At 40.2% G+C, this 20,314-nt stretch overlaps 1 protein-coding gene across 2 annotated transcripts in view; it reads left to right on the forward strand.

The window, feature by feature from the left end:
- The first annotated feature begins 2,297 nt into the window (after positions 1–2,297).
- The window catches only part of LOC111956847 (beta-1,4-galactosyltransferase 2), a 156,529-nt gene continuing 138,512 nt past the window's right edge, over positions 2,298–20,314 (forward strand). For both annotated transcript variants that reach the window (XM_023977509.2, XM_023977510.2), the window contains exon 1: positions 2,298–2,695. In XM_023977509.2, the coding sequence (XP_023833277.1) occupies positions 2,639–2,695 (57 nt within the window). In that variant the 5' untranslated portion in view covers positions 2,298–2,638. The remainder of the gene's footprint in view (positions 2,696–20,314) is intronic.

Consider the following 20,314-nt stretch of genomic DNA (forward strand, 5'->3'; position numbering starts at 1 on the left):
TATTGAAATGTTTGTATGCAAAAGTCATGGTATAACAAAGCAAATTATTATATCTATGACTAATGTAATCCATAATGTTTTTCACTAGTTTCAGTTACTATATATTTATCAATGACTGGTGTAAGTAACCAGTACTATAGTAACACTAAATGAATCAAAATGTATTGATACAAAGGTGACCTAAAGAGATATTACTCTGAAATGGTAATTGTTGGTTGTTTTACATTAGTCAGCTGTCATTCATTTAATTTGTGTGGATGTATGCATACCATTTTGGTTGGCACTCTTCGGTTCTGATTGGTTAAAAATGAGAATAGTACATTTGTGTGTGTATATAAAGGGTCTGTTGTTTTGTGACCTGAGGCTGTTTACTATTCCATGTACCTTAGCTTGGGTTGTCAGATTTTTTGTTGTTGTTGATGCAAGTGGTCTTTGTCCACATTGAATGAGCTGTGGCTGAATATACATGTATATGATTTTAAGTGACCATCTATTTTTTTTGTTCTTTCTTTCTTAGATAGGTCTGTAACCCCCTGTTAACTATCTGTGGAGAGTGAGAAATGTAGCGGTTTTCTTCAAGACCATTTACCCTTGTACATTATTCTGCTTTCCTCTATTTTTGTGTAACTTTGAGCTTGAATACGCCAAGCTCCTTGTCTTGTGAATGGGCTGACATGTATTATTTTGGAGAGATGGTACTCGAGCAGAACATCGATAAGAACTTCTTCAGACCGGTTGGCCTTTTTCTTAGTCGTGCTTTTGTTTAAAAAAAAATGTATTTAATGAATTAGCTGCAACATCTATGTCCACCAGTGCTACTGATTTTACGACTTTTAGATTGAGCCCTTAAATGTTAAATACAATCATTGTGTCTATTGTCATAAACTGGCATCCATTTTAATATTCATAACATCCAACTTGCTGTGACTGTTGGTCCCAAATGTCACTCTATTCCCTACACAGTGCTCTAAGTTTGACTAGAGCACTATTAGCTATATATAGTGCACTACTGTTGACCAGGACCGGTCAACAATAGTGCACTATATATAGGACATAGGGTGCCATTTGAGATGCACTTATGGAGGGCTCACACTGAGTCCCCATCCTCTCCTTACCAACCATTTTATTTAAATGATTCAGCGGTGTTCATTCCTTACTTTTGAACATTCCTTAGTGACCTTTGGTGTAATACAGGGGTGGCCATCCTGGTCCTGGAGAGCCTCGGTACTGAAGCATTTTACTTCAATGGATAACATTTGGACTGTAAGTCCCAACTGTTGTTGGTTTCAAAGTATGCTGCTTGAGAGAGGGCCGTGAATGCTCATGTCTTACTTTGAGAGACTAGGTCCTTGGTTGGCCACCTGTACTGTAGTGGTGTGTCATTCCTCATGTAAATGAAGATCTCTAGACCATGCCTCTGGCTTTAGTGACTGTGTTTAATATGTTGTGGTGAAGCCATTGTTTTGTCATGTGTAAAAGTGGGTCCTCTTGACTTAATTGTCCTTGAAAGAATAAAATACACCAAACTGACCGTTCAATCAAATGTATTTTATGAAGCTTTTTGCGTCAGCTGTTGTCACAAAGTGCTTTAGAGATACCTGCTGCCCTACCAAGCAAAAAGGCACTAACTGCTCGTAGTGTGGAACTGAGAAAAATGGCTTTTATTTACCTTGGTTTCACAGCATGACCCCCATTTTCTCCAAAACAAAATACAACAGAGGTAGGATACTTGTCCCCATGATTAAGCATGTATTTCATGTATCAAAAAGGACATTAACTCTTTTTTTGACCAAATGAGCAGTTACTGCCTTTTTGCTTGGTAGGGCAGCCTGGCTTAGACCTCAGAGCAAGCTGAGGTGAAATCAGTGTCCAAGAAAAACTCCCTAAAAAAAAATCTTAGAGGAACCTGGCTCAGCGGTATGACCCATCCTCTTCTGGATGTAAGTCGTTTTAAAAAAATGTTGTTTCTGTAATGATCTTCCTTATGTCCCAGTCCCACTCTATAATTTCGATAGATGGCGCTATATATTAAATAATTTGCACATTTACTGGGGACCTATCACACCTTATGCCTCTGCCTTATTGCTTAATTACATTTACAAAAGTGGGGGCAGCAACATTTGCTATATTAATTGACTTTTATTGACATCAAATTGTACCCCACAAAAGTGCCGATATTACACTTACTGTAGTCCTGTCTTTTTAGCTGCAAACTACTAGAGATGTGCAATGCTGATAGGACCTAGTATAAGCTCCCTCTGGTGGCAGAATACCCGAGAGTTTGGACCAACTGAGACTCCGTACTGAAGAGAGCGAGATGAACCTGCTACAGTCTCCTTTTTGCTTCATATCAACACCAAACCTAACGGATTGACTGAATTATGAAGATAGAAGATTTACTACACTATATTTGGCATATTGCCCTCCGTAAATGATCAAACAAAATGAGGCATTCATATCTGCCATGTCTTTTATATGGCAAAACGTTTTTAACAGTATCTGCACGAAAAATGAAATGACCGATTTTATCATCAGAAATAAAACGGGCTCCATGCTTTATTACGTGCATTTTTTGTGAGGGCTTTTTGTTATTTTAGTTTTTTTTTAATGACATTTACAGATTTCATATAAAAGCTTGATGCAACAAAAAGGAAATGCATTCATAGAAGAGAGGAGGATTGCTTGCCACCTCAAGGTAAGACTATTCTATTTCATTTGTTCATTACATTTCGTTCTTTTGTTTACCTTSTATTTTTAAATTTAGCCTGCCATTTTGATTCTTCTTTATTATCCCAAACATCTCCATTTATCAACATTTATATGTTTAATTGTGGTTATTGATGTTTTTGTTATACAATTTGCTTTGGTGTCATGCACATTTTGCTGAAGCATCCTAGACCCGTGATTCTACATGCATTTGCAACGTCCTTTTTTTCAAGAGACCCACACGTTCAACAACATTATTTCAATAAGCAGAACGGTCCTTGGAAGCAGCGATGGAAAGATCCATCCTGCGCTGTCCACTGGTATCAACACTGAACAAAAATATAAACGCAACATGTAAAGTGTTGGTCCCATGTTTCATGAACTGTTTCATGAACTGTTCCATGCGCACAAAAAGCTTATTTCTCAAATTTTGTCCACAAATTTGTTTACATCCCTGTTAGTGAGCATTTCTCCTTTGCCAATATAATCCATCTACCTGACAGGTGTGCCATGTCAAGAATCTGATAAAACAGCATGATCATTACACAGGTGCACCTTGTGCTGGGGACAATAAAAGGTCACTCACAACTTTTGTCACACAACACTATGCCACAGATGTCTCAAGTTTTGAGGGAGCGTGCAATTGACATGTTGACTGCAGGAATGACCACCAGAGCTGTTGCCAGAATTTTATGTTAATTGTGTTGTGAACAGACTGCATGGTGGTGTTAGGTTTATGGTATGGGCAGGCATAAGCTACGGACAAYGAACACAATTGCATTTTATCGATTGGCAATTTGAATGCACAAAAATACTGTGATAAGATCCTGAGGCTCATTATGAGGCCCATTGTTTTTAAAGTATCTGTGACCAACAGATGCATATCTGTATTCCCAGTCATGTGAAATCCATAGACTAGGGCCTAATGAATTAATTTAAATTGACTGATTTCCTTATACATGTAATTCAGTAAAATGTTTGAAATTGTGGCATGTTGCATTAATATTTTTGTTCAGTGTAGTTATAAGAAGATGTAGCTGAAATGATAATTGTGTAGATAGGCTATAGTGTGTGTACAGAACCTGTCAAAAAATTTGGACACACCTACTCATTCAAGGGTTATTTTTACTATTTTCTACATTGTAGAATAATAGTGAAGACATCAAAACTATGCAATAACACACATGGAATCATGTAGTAACCATGTGGAATCATGTAGTAACCAAGAAAGTGTTAAACAAATCAAAATATATTTTATATTTGAGATTCTTCAAAGTAGCCACCCTTTGCCTTGATGATAGCTTTGCACACTCTTGGCATTCTCTCAACCAGCTTCATGAGGTAGTCACCTGGAATTTCAATTAACAGGTATGCCTTGTTAAAAGTTAATTTTTTGAATTTCTTTCCTTCTTAATGCGTTTGAGGCAATCAGTTGTGTTGTAACAAGGTAGGGGTGTTATACAGAAGATAGCCTTATTTGGTAAAAGACCAGGTCCATATTATGGCAAGAACAGCTCAAATAAGCAAAGATAAACGACAGTCCATCATTACTCAAAGACATGAAGGTCAGTCAATCTGGAAAATTTCAAGAACTTTGAGTGCAGTCACAAAAAACATCAAGCTGATGAAACTGGCTCTCATGAGGACCGCCACAGGAAATGAAGACCCAGAGTTACCTCTGCTGCAGAGGATACGTTCATTAGAGTTAACTGCACCTCAGATTGCAGGCCAAATAAATGCGTCACAGAGTTAAAGTAACAGACACATCTCAAYATCAACTGTTCAGAGGAGACTGTGTGAATCAGGCCTTCATGGTCGAATTGCTGCAAAGAAATCACTACTAAGGATAGCAATACGAAGAAGAGACTTGCTTCGGCCAAGAAACACGAGCAATGGACATTAGACTGGTGGTGCTTTGCTGGTGACACTGTCAGTGATTTATTTAGAATTCAAGGCACACTTAACCAGCATGGCTACCATAGCATTCAGCAGCGATACGCCATCCCATCTGGTTTGCGCATGGTGGGACTATCATTTGTTTTTCAACAGGACAATGACCCAACATACCTCCAGGCTGTGTAAGGGCTTTTTGACCAAGAAGGAGAGGGATGGAGTGCTGCATCCGATGACCTGGCCTCCACAATCACCCGACCTCAACTAAATTGAGATGATTTCGGATGAGTTGGACCGCAGAATGAAGGAAAAGCAGCCAACAAGTGCTCAGCATATGTGGGAACTCCTTCAGACTGTTGGAAAAACATTCCTCATGAAGCTGGTTGAGAGAATGCCAATAATATGCAAAGATGTCATCACGACAAAGGGTGGCTACTTTTAAGAATCTAAAACATAAAATATATTTTGATTTGTTTAACACTTGTTTTGGTTACTACATGATTCCATATATGTTATTTCATAGTTTTGATGTCTTCACTATTATTCTACAATGTAGAAAATAGTACAAATAAAGAATAACCCTTGAATGAGTAGGTGTGTCCAAACTTTTTATTGGTACTGTATATGTAACCATATAGATGTAACATTGTTTGCTGAATATGCTGAAATTATAGGCGACACCAATAGATATCACTATCTCTTGATCAGAATCTGGATGTCACATCATTGCAATTGTTCCTCATCTTAGTTGTCCATGTAACATTTACCCACTGTGTCATTTTGTGCATTGAAGTGATAGGGTTTGTGGGCCAAACTGATCATGGATGATCCACTGAAGATCATCCACTGAAGTCTCACGCTAATTATATCCCGCCTGATCACAAACTATTCAGGAATAATATGTTGAGAACTACTTGATTTTAGTTTGTGCACTCTAGCAATGTGGCAGGGCTCTACAGTGCTACCATTTTACATGCATATGCACCAAAATATGTTGCTGTGTGACCTGGATTCAAAATGTAGGAGCATCAGTGTGCCTACAACAAAAGAAATCGGCCATATCATAATTTTTGCAATGATTACTTCACCGCAGCCCCTAAGTGCTATGGAGAATACACTGAGCACAAATTGTTATTTTACAAGGCAAGTCAGTTAAGAACAAATTCTTATTTTACAATGCCTGCCTATCCCAAACGACGCTGGGCCATTTGTGTGCCACCATATGGGACTCTCAATCACAGCCAGTTGTGATACGGCCCAGGATTGAACCAGGGTCTGTAGTGACACCTCTAGCACTGAGATGCAGTGCCTTAGACCGCTGCGCCACTCGGGAGCCCCACTTGCCCCACTATTCATGACCGCCATACTTGCACCACTACTACAAAGAAAACGTCTTGCTACCTCAAATATTTTTCATTGTGGTCCAAAATGTCTTTGTGTGCGCCTACATTTATCAATTTAAGTGTACACGGGCTCCCTGTAAAAAAGGTAAGCATAGGCTATCTGTAGGCTGCCAACACTCCAATACTATTTATGATCCTGGAACTTGCTCTCACATTTGCTCTCAAATCATTTTAGCTCCTCATATGTAACTCATTTATTTTTTGTAGGGCAACATCACCACGTTGTTTACATGAGTACTCATTAACCTATTCAATCTGATGGCAACAGTCCCAATTTTAAATCTCTTATCATTCACAATGCATGGCTTCCCCTTAGGATTACATTTGATGGAGAACCTTGCTGGACGGATACTGTTGTCTGGAGCTTTTGAGGCAAGTGGCCTTCGTGCATTACAATGATTGTAGTCCATAGCCTGAGAGCCCCCTCAGGGTGGTCAAAGCAGGTGAGGAGTGACCAGTAGAGGTCGACCGATTATGATTTTTTAACGCCGATACCGATACCGATTACTGGGGGACCAAAAAAACCCGATACCGATTAATCGGACAATTTTTTTATTTATTTGTAATAATGGCAATTACAACAATACTGAATGAACACTTATTTTAACTTAATATAATACATCAATAAAATCAATTTAGCCTCAAATAAATAATGAAACATGTTAAATTTGGTTTAAATAATGCAAAAACAAAGTGTTGGAGAAGAAAGTAAAAGTGCAATATGTGCCATGTAAGAAAGCTAACGTTTAAGTTCCTTGCTCAGAACATGAGAACATATGAAAGCTGGTGGTTCCTTTTAACATGAGTCTTCAATATTCCCAGGTAAGAGGTTTTAGGTTGTAGTTATTATAGGAATTCTAGGACTATTTCTCTCTATACCATTTGTATTTCATATACCTTTGACTATTGGATGTTCTTATAGGCACTTTAGTATTGCCAGTGTAACAGTATAGCTTCCATCCCTCTCCTCGCCGCTACCTGGGCTCGAACCAGGAACACATCGACAACAGCCACCCTCGAAGCAGCGTTACCCATGCAGAGCAAGGGGAACAACTACTCCAAGTCTCAGAGCGAGTGACGTTTGAAACGCTATTAGCGTGCACCCCGCTAACTAGCTAGCCATTTCACATCGGTTACACCAGCCTAATCTCGGGAGTTGATAGGCTTGAAGTCTTAAACAGCGCAATGCTTGGAGCATTGCGAGGAGCTGCTGGCAAAACGCACGAAAGTGCTGTTTGAATGAATGCTTACGAGCCTGCTGGTGCCTACCATCGCTCAGTCAGACTGCTCTATCAAATCATAGACTTAATTATAACATAATAACACACAGAAATACGAGCCTTAGGTCATTAATATGGTCGAATCCGGAAACTGTCATCTCGAAAACAACATTTTTATTATTTCATTGAAATACGGAACCGTTCCGTATTTTATTTAACGGGTGGCATCCATAAATCTAAATATTCCTKTTACATTGCACAACCTTCAATGTTATGTCATAATTACGTAAAATTCTGGCAAATTAGTTTGGAATGAGCCAGGCGGCCCAAACTGTTGCATATACCCTGACTCTGCGTGCAATGAACGCAAGAGAAGTGACACAATTTCACCTGGTTAATATTGCCTGCTAACCCTTGATTTATTTTAGCTAAATATGCAGGTTTAAAAATATATATTTCTGTGTATTGATTTTAAGAAAGGCATTGATGTTTATGGTTAGGTACACGTTGGAGCAACGGCAGTCCTTTTTCGCGAATGCGCACTGCATCGATTATATGCAACGCAGGACACGCTAGATAAACTAGGAATATCATCAACCATGTGTAGTTATAACTAGTGATTATGATTGGTTGATTGATTGTTTTTTATAAGATAAGTTTAATGCTAGCTAGCAACTTACCTGGGCTTCTTACTGCATTCGAGTAAAAGGCGGGCTCCTCGTGAGGCAGGTGGTTAGAGCGTTGGACTAGTTAACTGTAAGGTTGCAAGATTGAATCCCTGAGCTGACAAGGTAAAAATCTGTCGTTCTGCCCCTGAACAAGGCAGTTAACCCACCATTCCTAGGCCGTCATTGAAAATAAGAATGTGTTCTTAACTGACTTGCCTAGTTAAATAAAGGTGTAATAAAAAAAGAAATAATGTAATAATAATATGCAAAATCGGCATCCAAAATTACCAATTTCAGATTGTTATGAAAACTTGAAATCGGCCCTAATTAATCGGCCATTCCGATTAATCGGTCGACCTCTAGTGACCAGGGCCTGATTTTAAGAAATCACAGGCCCTTTGTTTTTGTTTTTTTCATAGGTTTAGGTCCACTTGTAGAATCTATGCCAAGGAGCATTGAAGTTGTTCTGGTAGCTGGTGGTGGCGCAACACCCTTTTAAGACACTCTATGTTGGTGTTTCCTTAATTTTGGCAGATACCTGTATGTGCTTGTGATCAAACTTTATCCACGGTTATTTTGTCTAAGATATTGATCCTCTGTGGCTAAATTATGCTCTCTGGTGTATTTTGAACATTGAGAGCCCCTGAATCACACAATTAACCAGTCACATTTATTTATTATGCAGTTTTTGCTTCTTAAAAAAATAAATATTTTACCCAATCAAGGCATTCCCCCCTAGTTACCCACGTGGGCCCCCTACCTCCTCTCATCCCCCCCATCTGATGATTAGCAGAGCGGCAGGCTGTCTACATTCATTGATAGCGGGCTCCTGAGTTTTCCTGTGGCATGCGGTTGCAGTGAAAAAACATATAAAATATATACTACATATAATATATACTGTATATATAATATATACAATATATATTTCCTTAATTGTGTTATTTTACTAATTTCTTGCTGCCTTTTGGGCCCCTCACAGGCCTGGACCCAGGGGCTTCATTCCCGGTAAGCCCCTAGCATTAAACCGGCCCTGGGGGTAACTACTTACTTAGCACTGCCATTCACTTAATGGACTTGCCACTTGTTTCTTACATAACTGGATAGCCACATATCTTCACAGAATCTGGTTCTTTGTTTGATTTATCTGAATCGTCACTGGATTTACGACAGTCTCTCATTCATCAAAGAATACTTGAGCAAATGACCTTGCACGTTTTGAAGTTTAAATTAATGAAATAGAATAAACCAGTGCTTTGTTCCTAGGATGACTGCAATTGAAATGTTGATACAACATTCAATGTTGAGATTTGTTGCCATGGCAACAGCCAGACCTGAGCAACAAAGGCGCAGTTAGAGAAGATTGTTTCGCTCTATGCATTGGCTATTCAGAGCTGTAAATTGTGAGTTTCTTTCAAAATCTCAAAGGATGTGTCCTTGCGTACATTGATTAATTAACAGTCCGAAAGCGAGGGGTACACTTTAAAATTAGGTTACTATGGATCAATGCAGATAGGAGTAATCATCAATTGCATTGTATTGCAAAGCACTTTTTCCCCCAAATGATTAATGACGGCATGGCACAATATACATACAATGATAGTTCTTGATGTGAAATGGTTTGTAACAAACCCATTTTGCTCATTATAACAATACAGCCAGTTATTAAGGCAAAAAACAGAGAATTATGTCTGAGATGGCCCAAAACCTACTCTGACTCCTAGGCTGTCCCAATGAAACCTTCCTTCCACCCAAGCAGTTCATTTTTTGGGGGGCTTTGTGGCCAAATAAGCAGCTGGATCTGAAGAAGCAGAGAGTGAGGCAAGGCAGGTCTATATACAGTGGGGCAAAAAAGTATTTAGTCAGCCACCAATTGTGCAAGTTCTCCCACTTAAAAGATGAGAGAGGCCTGTAATTTTCATCATAAGTACACTTCAACTATGACAGACAAAATGAGAAGAAAAAAATCCAGAAAATCACATTGTAGGATTTCTTAATGAATTTATTTGCAATTATGGTGGAAAATAAGTATTTGGTCAATAACAAAAGTTAATCTCAATACATTGTTATATACCCTTGTTGGCAATGACAGAGGTCAAACGTTTCTTGTAAGTCTTCACAAGGTTTTCACACACTGTATTTTGGCCCTTTCCTCCTGCAGTCTCCTCTAGAGCAGTGATGTTTTGGGCTGTGTTGCTGGGCAACACGGACTTTCAACTCCCTCAAAAGATTTTCTATGGGGTTGAGATCTGGAGACTGGCTAGGCCACTCCAGGACCTTGAATGCTTCTTACGAAGCACTCCTTCGTTGCCGGGCGGTTGTGTTGGGATCATTGTCATGCTGAAAGACCCAGCCACGTTTCATCTTCAATGCCCTTGCTGATGGAAGGAGGTTTTCACTCAAAATCTCACGATACATGGCCCATTCATTCTTTCCTTTACACGGATCAGTCGTCCTGGTCCCTTTGCAGAAAAACAGCCCCAAAGCATGATGTTTCCACCCCCATGCTTCACAGTAGGTATGGTGTTCTTTGGATGCAACTCAGCATTCTTTGTCCTCCAAACACGACGAGTTGAGTTTTTACCAAAAAGTTTATTTTGGTTTCATCTGACCATATGACATTCCTCCAATCTTCTCTGGATCATCCAAATGCTCTCTAGCAAACTTCAGACGGGCCTGGACATGTACTGCTTAAGCAGGGGACACGTTGGCACTGCAGGATTTGAGTCCCTGGCGGCGTAGTGTGTTACTGATGGTAGGCTTTGTTACTTTGGTCCCAGCTCTCTGCAGGTCATTCACTAGGTCCCCCGTGTGGTTCTGGGATTTTTGCTCACCGTTCTTGTGATCATTTTGACCCCACGGGGTGAGATCTTGCGTGGAGCCCCAGATCGAGGGAGTTATCAGTGGTCTTGTATGTCTTCCATTTCCTAATAATTGCTCCCACAGTTGATTTCTTCAAACCAAGCTGCTTACCTATTGCAGATTAAGTCTTCCCAGCCTGTTTGCAGGTCTACAATTTTGTTTTGGTGTCCTTTGACAGCTCTTTGGTCTTGGCCATAGTGGAGTTTGGAGTGTGACTGTTTGAGGTTGTGGACAGGTGTCTTTTATACTGATAACAAGTTCAACAGGTGCCATTAATACAGGTAACGAGTGGAGGAAGAGGACGCTCTTAAAGAAGAAGTTACAGGTCTGTGAGAGCCAGAAATCTTGCTTGTTTGTAGGTGACCAAATACTTATTTTCCACCATAATTTGCAAATAAATTCATTAAAAATCCTATAATGTGATTTTCTGGATTTTTTTTCTCATTTTGTCTGTCATAGTTGAAGTATACCTATGATGAAAATTACAGGCCTCTCTCATCTTTTTAAGTGGGAGAACTTGCACAATTGGTGGCTGACTAAATACTTTTTTGCCCCACTGTATGATGTTGGAGACTCTAGAGCTTAGCAACTCTGGAGCTTGGCCAAAGAGACCTGTGTATGTATTGAAATAGACTTGGCTACATCCTGGTGAAGATGGCAATCCCAACAAAAATATGAAAGAAATGCTTACAATGTCATATACTATATGATAAACATGTCATAACCAGTGCTCTTCAGAGTGTAGACCTATCACATGAAAGGAAGCACAGTGGTAATGTGATACCCGCTTGTACAGAGTTCTGTGGAATCCTGCTGTCAGCTCCTCTGTCATTGTAGATTAATGTAATGTCCCGTGAGTCAAATCCAGCAGTACTGTACAGTACTGTATTATCATGAGAACCTTGGTGGGAGAACATCATGGGATCATTGCACTACAATGTTAGAGCTTGAATGATGTATTAATAGCTTAGTTCACTAGTCAAATAGTTGATATGAATATTTGGCATGTAGCCTGTATTATTTTTTATCCGGATTTCTTAGTAGAAGCACGACAGACCTTCCTTGACAAGAGTGTCAGTCCGTTTTCCATTTGTTGAAATGTGAAACATGCAGTGCTTCTGACAAGAGGCAACAGGCTGAACTGTGCGTGTGCTCAGTGTTACACAGTGTTGATGGTAATCGGGTGTGAGTGTGAATTCTGATATCTGGGATCATCTCCAGTCCTCCAGCTGTGAGAACATCTCTGTTTGTGATGTTACACAACATGCATTATCAATAGTTCTTCCCCTTCAATTGCACCACTTTTTTGTTTTACCCCTCTGTGTTATTCTGTATGGGTGCAGGTGAAAGATAATGATTTGTTTACAAATTTTCTGAATCAGTGCATTRGCCATAATGGCCAAGAAGACAATATTGGTTATCAATATCAGCTTATAATTTCCATATCTGTCCATCCCCAAGTGCTAGTAATATCTCAAGCCCAAGAATTCACACACGTTTGCTTCCTAGAAATAGTGCCAGGTCATTTCTGGAATGTATTTTGTTCTCAGGGCCGGTCCTTGCCGTTCTGCCGCCATAGGCGAGACCAAAAAATGCCGTCCCCTGCAAAACTAGAATCGTTCCCAGTAAGCAAAATTATGTTGAAAAGACATCTAAAAGATGTATTTACCAGAAGTTCAATTTAGGTTTTGAAAATGTATTTTCCGTATGTTTAAAATAAATATTTTCCATAATGTTGAAAAGGCATATTTTCCGGACATAACAAAAATATGTATTTGGGCCTCCCGAGTGGCGCAGCGGTCTAAGGCACTGCAGTGCTTGCAGTGCTTGGCCGGCCGGGATGTCCTTGTCCCATCGCGCTCTAACGACTCCGACTCCTGGTGGGCCGGGTGCATGCACGCTGACACGGTCGCCAGTTGTTTCCTCCAACACATTGGTGCTACTGGCTTCCGGGTTAATCCAGCAGTGTGTCAAGAAGCAGTGCGGCTTGGCAGGGTCGCGTTTTGGAGGACGCATGGCTCTCGACCATCGCCGCTCCCGTGTCCGTACGGGAGTTACAGCGATAGGACAAGACTGTAACTACCTATTGGATATCACAAAAATGGGGTAAATAATAAAAATACAAAAAACATGTTTTTTCCCGACATTGAAATCAGGTTCATTTTCGGTTGAGTTGAAAATACGTTTTTTCCAGATGTTGAACTCAGGCTCATTTTTGGTTCTGAATGAAAGTTGAAAATAAATMATTTATAGACGTCTATGTTTGTGCCAAATCAAGGCTGGTCTCGCCAGACAAAATCTGAACTAAACATCGGCGTCTATGATTGGTTCACATTTGGTCCGGACCAAAATCCAATGTCCGTGGATGTGTAAATCAAGGCTGGTCCGGAACTGCACCAACAAAAGACGTCCAAAAGGTGTCGGCTCAGGCCGTGCTTACTGAGGTGTAGCCTACAGTGTTGCCTGAAATTGTATTTTATGAATGCCCATCTATGTGGTAGGCCTACCATTTGTAAAGCACCAAAACACGTCTCGTGCTTACACGTCTCGTGCTTACTGGGGTGTAGCCTACCATGTCGGACCACAATGGAATTTTGTGAATGCCCATCCATGTGGTAGGCCCACCGTTTGTAAAACAGGCCATTGCATTGTCTTTATTATTCCTGATTCCTGTGACAATTTGGGTATTTAAGCTCTGAATATCAGCTACCCAACTTTATCAGGAGTTATCGCATGCCTATTTGCGATGTGCTTACACAGCAGGAAATGTAGAAGTATTTTCTTTTTCACTTAATTTACAGATGAAAGTTGTGATTGTCCATTTACAACAGCAATTGTGACTGTCCATTCCATGTTGTCCATTTTACTTTGACCTGTCCTGTTTTAGGCATTGTTTGTTAACATGACAGCGCATTTTTTTTGATTGAGCGCCATTTAAGTTAGGCTATTTAATCGGAGAAACCTGCATGATGTAAAACGTGTCCGTATCATTATATTGTCATACATTTTATCTATAGCCTTTAGGCTACAGAAAAGGCCACATACGCTTTCTACGATATCCTATATCTGCTACATGATTTGTGTTAGATAATTGTTTTGGACGGAACGTTGTTCGAGCACTACAGAGATACATCTCTCCAACAGCACCCTGGAGAGGCGCGCTGGGAATATTTAGCGCCCATGCTTTTGACAAAGTGGCCACTGCTTATCAAAGGGCGTCATCAGCGCTCACCTAAAAATCATCCCATATGCCACTGGTTGAGAGAAATTGTAATTGTTTTTGGGAAGAATTATGTGAGGTTTTATGTGTTGTTGATGGAGGTGCGTCTTGGTCAGTTTAGCTTAGAAAATGCTCCCTTCGTCAATTTGCCGCCATAGGCGGTCACCTAATTCTGGCTATTGAGCGAGCTGTTTGTTTACAGCTCCAATACTGTATAGAGCAGGCCTAACTTTCCCCCCAGGGGAGCGGCAGAGAGGAGTGTTTGTGCCAGTCAGAAGGTGATGGATGTTCCCTCCCCAGAGTGGTTGGCATGAGCAAGATGAGATTCCAGACAAGAGGGCAGTGACCCACAGCTTGCTCTTCACACCCCGCACTGTCTCTGTTTATCTGGTCTTTAGTCTCGTAGTCAGTTGACAAGAAACACCTTTGACTCCTTGTAGGACTCCCTGGGACTGAAAGACGTCTTGAGCCGACTGTGTAATGTTACATTTGACAAAAACCCATGCTAATTGGAGCATTAGTTTTATTATAAATCCTTGAAATTGTTTTGTTAATGTGATGTCTCCTTGCAAGGCATTGCTTTTAATAATGTTTGTTTTTGTATGCCTGTGTAACGGATGTGAAATGGCTAGCTAGTTAGCGGTTACGTCACTTGCTCTGAAACCTAGATGTAGTGTTGCCCCTTGCTCTGCAAGAGCCGTGGCCTTTGTGGAGCGATGGGTAACGATGCTTCGTGGGCGACCGTTGTTGATGTGTGCAGAAGGTCCCTGGTTCGCGCCCGTGTCGGGGCGAGGGGACGGTTTAAAGTTATACTGTTACATTGATACTTTTTTAATTGGGCCTAAGACGGTCTATTACAACGGTCTATTACAATCAGTATTTCAATCTGTAGGAAGTATCTCTTGAAGTGAGTAAAATGCATCAGAAAGGTATTGGGAAGTTCAATAATTTTGTATGATCTTCTGTGTAGAAAAGAACATCGTCATTGATTATGTTCTTTTCCCCCCCAGTCCGATTTAGTGCCTGGTCTTGTCCACTCTGTTCTGATGAGGCTTGTGGGTATTGTAGAGGGACATGCGTGTTTCTGTTAGTCTTTCAGTGTTGGTGTCATATTATTTTGTAYTTTAAACGGTTCAAAAGATAGAACTACATTTGTAGGAAAACTGTTACAACCGCATCTAGTGGTTACCGGAGGTTACTGACATAACTCCRGTTCTATGAACCAAGCGCAATTGTATCTATTTTATTTGAGTTTTCCCCATTTCCAAATCAGGCGACCCCTAGTTTGGTAAACGCTGCATTAGAATATGCCCATGCCTCCTTTGCATTTTGAACATGTTGTACTTTGCACATTTTGTAGGCCGACAGCTTCTATTTTATTATATTCCATTTACACCCTTATCAGGTGGCAATTATCTGCATAATGGTGTAATACATTTTCAACATACATCTATAAATAGGCCTAAATCTACATAGTATCTTAGAATAAGCAAGTAAGCAGAAGCATGTGGACAATGAACATTTCTATTGCATCTACTCATTTTGACAATGGACATGTCACCAAGCTCAGTGTTGTGTTGTCACACTATTTTGGGTGACCCAGATCTCCTCTGCAGCGAGTGTGTTTTGATGTGTTACCAAAACAGCGTGTACATAYACGGGTGACAGGCAGCAGTGGCTGTGTTATCAAGGGAGCAACTCATCAGTGTGTTTTCTACACAGCATGTCATGGCCTGTTTACAGGATAACCAGGGCTATGTTTAGGTATTACTCCTGCCAACACATTTTGAATGATATAGGCAATTGTGAAAATCATTGTGTGGAAAGTGCTGTAAGTACAGCTAGCCTTTCTGAGCGGGTGTACATGTGATTTATTTGTTCAATTACACTGCATTATGAAGTTAATTAATACAATACATTACAAATGTACATTACAGAATTGCTATTATCTTCACTATGCTATGAACATGATAATCAGTCCTCAATGTCACACGACACATACATTACATGCTCCCTATTTTATTGCACAGATCATGTGAGAGAAATGACCTCGGCATTCCTATCAACGTAAAACCAGATTCTGTGAAGTACATACCTACAGGTCGCACCAGAAGGACATAAATCCAGCCATCATTACATGTCCCTCCCTCACTGAGCATACAGTATACATTAACCATGAATAATGCCCCTCGTACATGCATGAGGACTTGTTTGTTGGAAACTGGCATATGGCACAACGTTAGTTATTCTTTTTTTCTAATAAAATAATTAGGTGGGTGGTTACACTGAGTATACACAACATTAGGAACACCTGCTCTTCATGACAGACTGACCAGGTGAATCCAGGTGAAAGCTATGATTGCTATTGATGTCACTTGTTAAATCCTCTTCAATCAGTGTAGATGAAGGGGAGGAGACAGGTTAAAGAAGGATTTTTAATCCTTGAGACAATTGAGACATGGATTATGWATGTGAGCCATTTAACTCCCACTGACACACCCTCTGAGAGTGGTTTTAAAGTGATAATACACACCAAATCACAAATTTGTATGATTAACAGTGTTAAATAACAGTAATATGCGAAAACAATATTTTTTTGTGAACAAATGYTTCATTTTGCCATTATAACAAGGTTGGTAGCAACGTGAAAATAGTTGTGGAAATCTGTTGCAGCTCAAGTCGACTACAAAAACCACAAGGCAATGCTCTCTCTAGGCTGGCTGGCGAGCTAGCTAGCAAACATAGCTACACACAATAACACCAAAGTCAATATCAGCATGTGAAGTAGCTAGCTAGCTAGCTGTAAAATCGCGATCAATTTAGGAGTCTATCTCACCGAGTTCAATTTGTAGTCCGTCCTCTGCCCAGAGCGAGTGCAGAGTATGTTGCTAGGGCAACAACTGCCCTTTCCCACAGACACACAGGGTGCATTGCAAGATGGTACTTGGAGAAACTGAGTTGAATAATTTGGTACACTGTTTAGATTTAGCACATCTAAGCGAAATATATATATATATTGAACAAAATATAAACACAACATGCAACAATTTCTAAGATTTTACTGAGTTACAGTTCATAGAAGGAAATCAGTCATTAGGCCCTAATCTATGGATTTCACATGACTGGGTGGGCCTGGGAGGGCATAGGCCCACCAACTTGGGAGCCAGGTGCACCGACTGGGGAGCCAGCCCCCCCCCCCCCCCMCCYCMGATGATCCCACAGGTGAACATGTCAGATGTGGAGGTCCTGGGCTGGCGTGGTTACACGTGGTCTGCGGTTGTGAGGCCGGTTGGACGTACAGCCAAATTCTCTGAAACGGCGTTGGAGGCGGCTTATGGTCGTGAAATGAACATTCAATTCTCTGACAACAGCTCTGTTGGACATTGCTGCAGTCAGCATGCCAATTGCATGCTCCCTCAAAACTTGAGACATCTGTGGCATAGTGTGACAAAACTGCACATTATAGAATGGCTTTTTATTGTCCCCAGCACAAGTTGCACCTGTGTAGTGATCATGCTGTTTAATCAGCTTCTTTTATTTCAGCTCATAGGAAATGGAACCAACACTTTACATGTTRCGTTTATATTTCTGCTCAGCTTACTTTGTCATGACGATATAAACGATATAGCACTGCATTGTTTGTATGTTTTTAGGTGTAAAGTTTAAGAGAAGCCAGTGCTTACTACATTAGTGCTGGAAGTGCTCAAATGCTACACTTTTGCCCAATGTTATCAAGTGTACCATGTCTAATGCATATTTGATGAGGCCATGAGGGCTGGGTGGTGGGATGCACTAGGGCCCGGGGCCTTGGAGCGGAGCAGTGCAGGGAGAGGCTAGTGCTAGGCTGGAATCCTACCCAACGTTTTCCCTTTTAAAACGCAACATTTTGGACATCTCCTTCATCACAGCAGGGAGGCTGTTAACACATTTCTTTGTCTGACAACTGCTCATTATTGAGTAATAATGAAATAGTAACATGAAAAATAATAATATAAAGACAGAAATAACAAAGTTATTCACATCTGGAGTTTATATTTTTATTTCACATCGGCATTCCCCCAGCTGTGTTGACAAAAACAATTTAACAGTGGAGTACTATTGCTTAAGGGCTATACCCTAAATATCTACCCTACTACTTAACCATCTCTCACTGCTGCTCTGAATTTGCTTTTGCTCTTTAACATTATGTAAACAATTCACTAATGAGTACTTTGTAATCTACAGTGCCTTCAGAAAGTATTCACACCCCTTTACTTTTTCCACATGTTGTTGTTACAGCCTGAATTTAAAATTGATAACATTTAAATTTTGTCACTGATCTACACGCAATAGATGTAGTAAAGAGGTCAATGGGGAACGCAGACCATGGGGGCTAGAAGAAGGAGGACGGATTGGTACACATTCAACAAACCGATCTAACAAAGTGGATATTAGTTAAATCCCTCTCAATTTATGTATTATAACAGGCCCACAATGTTGTTACTAAAGTCTGATTTGGATATACATGTATTTGGCTGTTTTTGATTTAGAAGTAGTCCCTTTCCAGGTTTAGAAGAAATGACTGCTAAATTCTAACTCCCGTCCGTGTAAGCTGGTAGCATAGCTATATTAGCATAGACAAATCAGTGGTGGTAGTCCAAGTTGTTTTTAATTGTAGTGGAGTTGATTGGTGACGATGATATGAACATGTATGGGGGTTGACATCCATACAAGTATTATACTCTGATTTTCACCTCAACATAGTATGAAATACACACWTAAAATAGCCTAAATGTAGGGTATTTTGCTGGGGGCAATTTGGAGATTCGTGATCTTTCCACCACGGCATCTTTCCCTCACGAGTTTCCATGGCATTTCCATTGTTTTGGTCGAGTTCCATTGACCTCTACCACATCTATACCCCATCATGTCAAATTGGAATTTTGTTTGTAGAACATTTTAGAAATGTATAAAAAATGTCAAGCTGAAATGTCTTGAGTCGATAAATATTCAACCCCTTTGTTATGGCAAGCCTGAATAAGTTCAGGAGTAAAAATGTGCTTAACAAATCAGAAATAAGTTGCATGGACTGATTCCGTGTTCAGTCATAGTGATTAACATGATACAATTATCTGTAAGGTCCCTCAATGGAGTAGTGAATTTCAAACAAGAGATTCAAGCACAAAGAACGGGAAGGTTTTTCAATGCCTTGCAAAGGGCCAATTGGTAGATACAGTATATAAAAATATATGTATATACAGTGGGGCAAAAAAGTATTTAGTCAGCCACCAATTGTGCAAGTTCTCCCACTTAAAAAGATGAGAGAGGCCTGTAATTTTCATCATAGGTACACTTCAACTATGACAGACAAAATGAGAAGAAAAAAATCCAGAAAATCACATTGTAGGATTTTTAATGAATTTATTTGCAAATTATGGTGGAAAATAAGTATTTGGTCACCTACAAACAAGCAAAGATTTCTGTCTCACAAGACCTGTAACTTCTTCTTTAAGAGGCTCCTCTGTCCTCCACTCGTTACCTGTATTAATGGCACCTGTTTGAACTTGTTATCAGTATAAAAGACACCTGTCCACAACCTCAAACAGTCACACTCCAAACTCCACTATGGCCAAGACCAAAGAGCTGTCAAAGGACACCAGAAACAAAATTGTAGACCTGCACCAGGCTGGAAGACTGCATCTGCAATAGGAAGCAGCTTGTTTTGAAAAATCGAGGCGATGGCTAGGAAACCAGTGACGTCGATCGTCGAACGCCGCCCGAACAAGGAGAGGAGCCGACTTCGTCGGAAGTCGTGACACCCAGTCATTACAAAGATACAAGCGTCCTTCCTAACTAAGCTAAGCCAAATCTACACTGGAGTTGCTTACCAAGACGACATTGAATGTTCCTGAGTGGCCTAGTTACGGTTTTGACTTAAATCGTCTATGGCAAGACATGAAAATGGCTGTCTAGCAATGATCAACAATCAAATTGACAGAGCTTGAAGAATGTTTTAAAGAACAGTGGGCAAATATTGTACAATCCAGGTGTGCATAACTATTAGAGACTTACCCCAAAAGACTCAGCTGTAATCGCCGCCAAAGGTGTTTTTACAAAGTATTGACTCAGGGGTGTATATACTTATGTATATTTAATATTTCATTTTCAATACATTTGCCAAAATGTCTAAAAAGAAGTTTTCACTGTCATTATGGGGTATTGTGTATGTGGATGGGTGAGAGAAAAAAATAATATTTAATGCATTTTGAATTCAGTCTTTAACACAACAAAATGTGGAATAAGTCAAGGGGTATGAATACTTTCTGAAGGCACTTTACTAGGAGGTCAGCCACAAATCCTTGGTTT

Source organism: Salvelinus sp. IW2-2015, linkage group LG32, assembly GCF_002910315.2.
Source record: "Salvelinus sp. IW2-2015 linkage group LG32, ASM291031v2, whole genome shotgun sequence".
Classification (NCBI taxonomy): Eukaryota; Metazoa; Chordata; class Actinopteri; order Salmoniformes; family Salmonidae; genus Salvelinus; species Salvelinus sp. IW2-2015.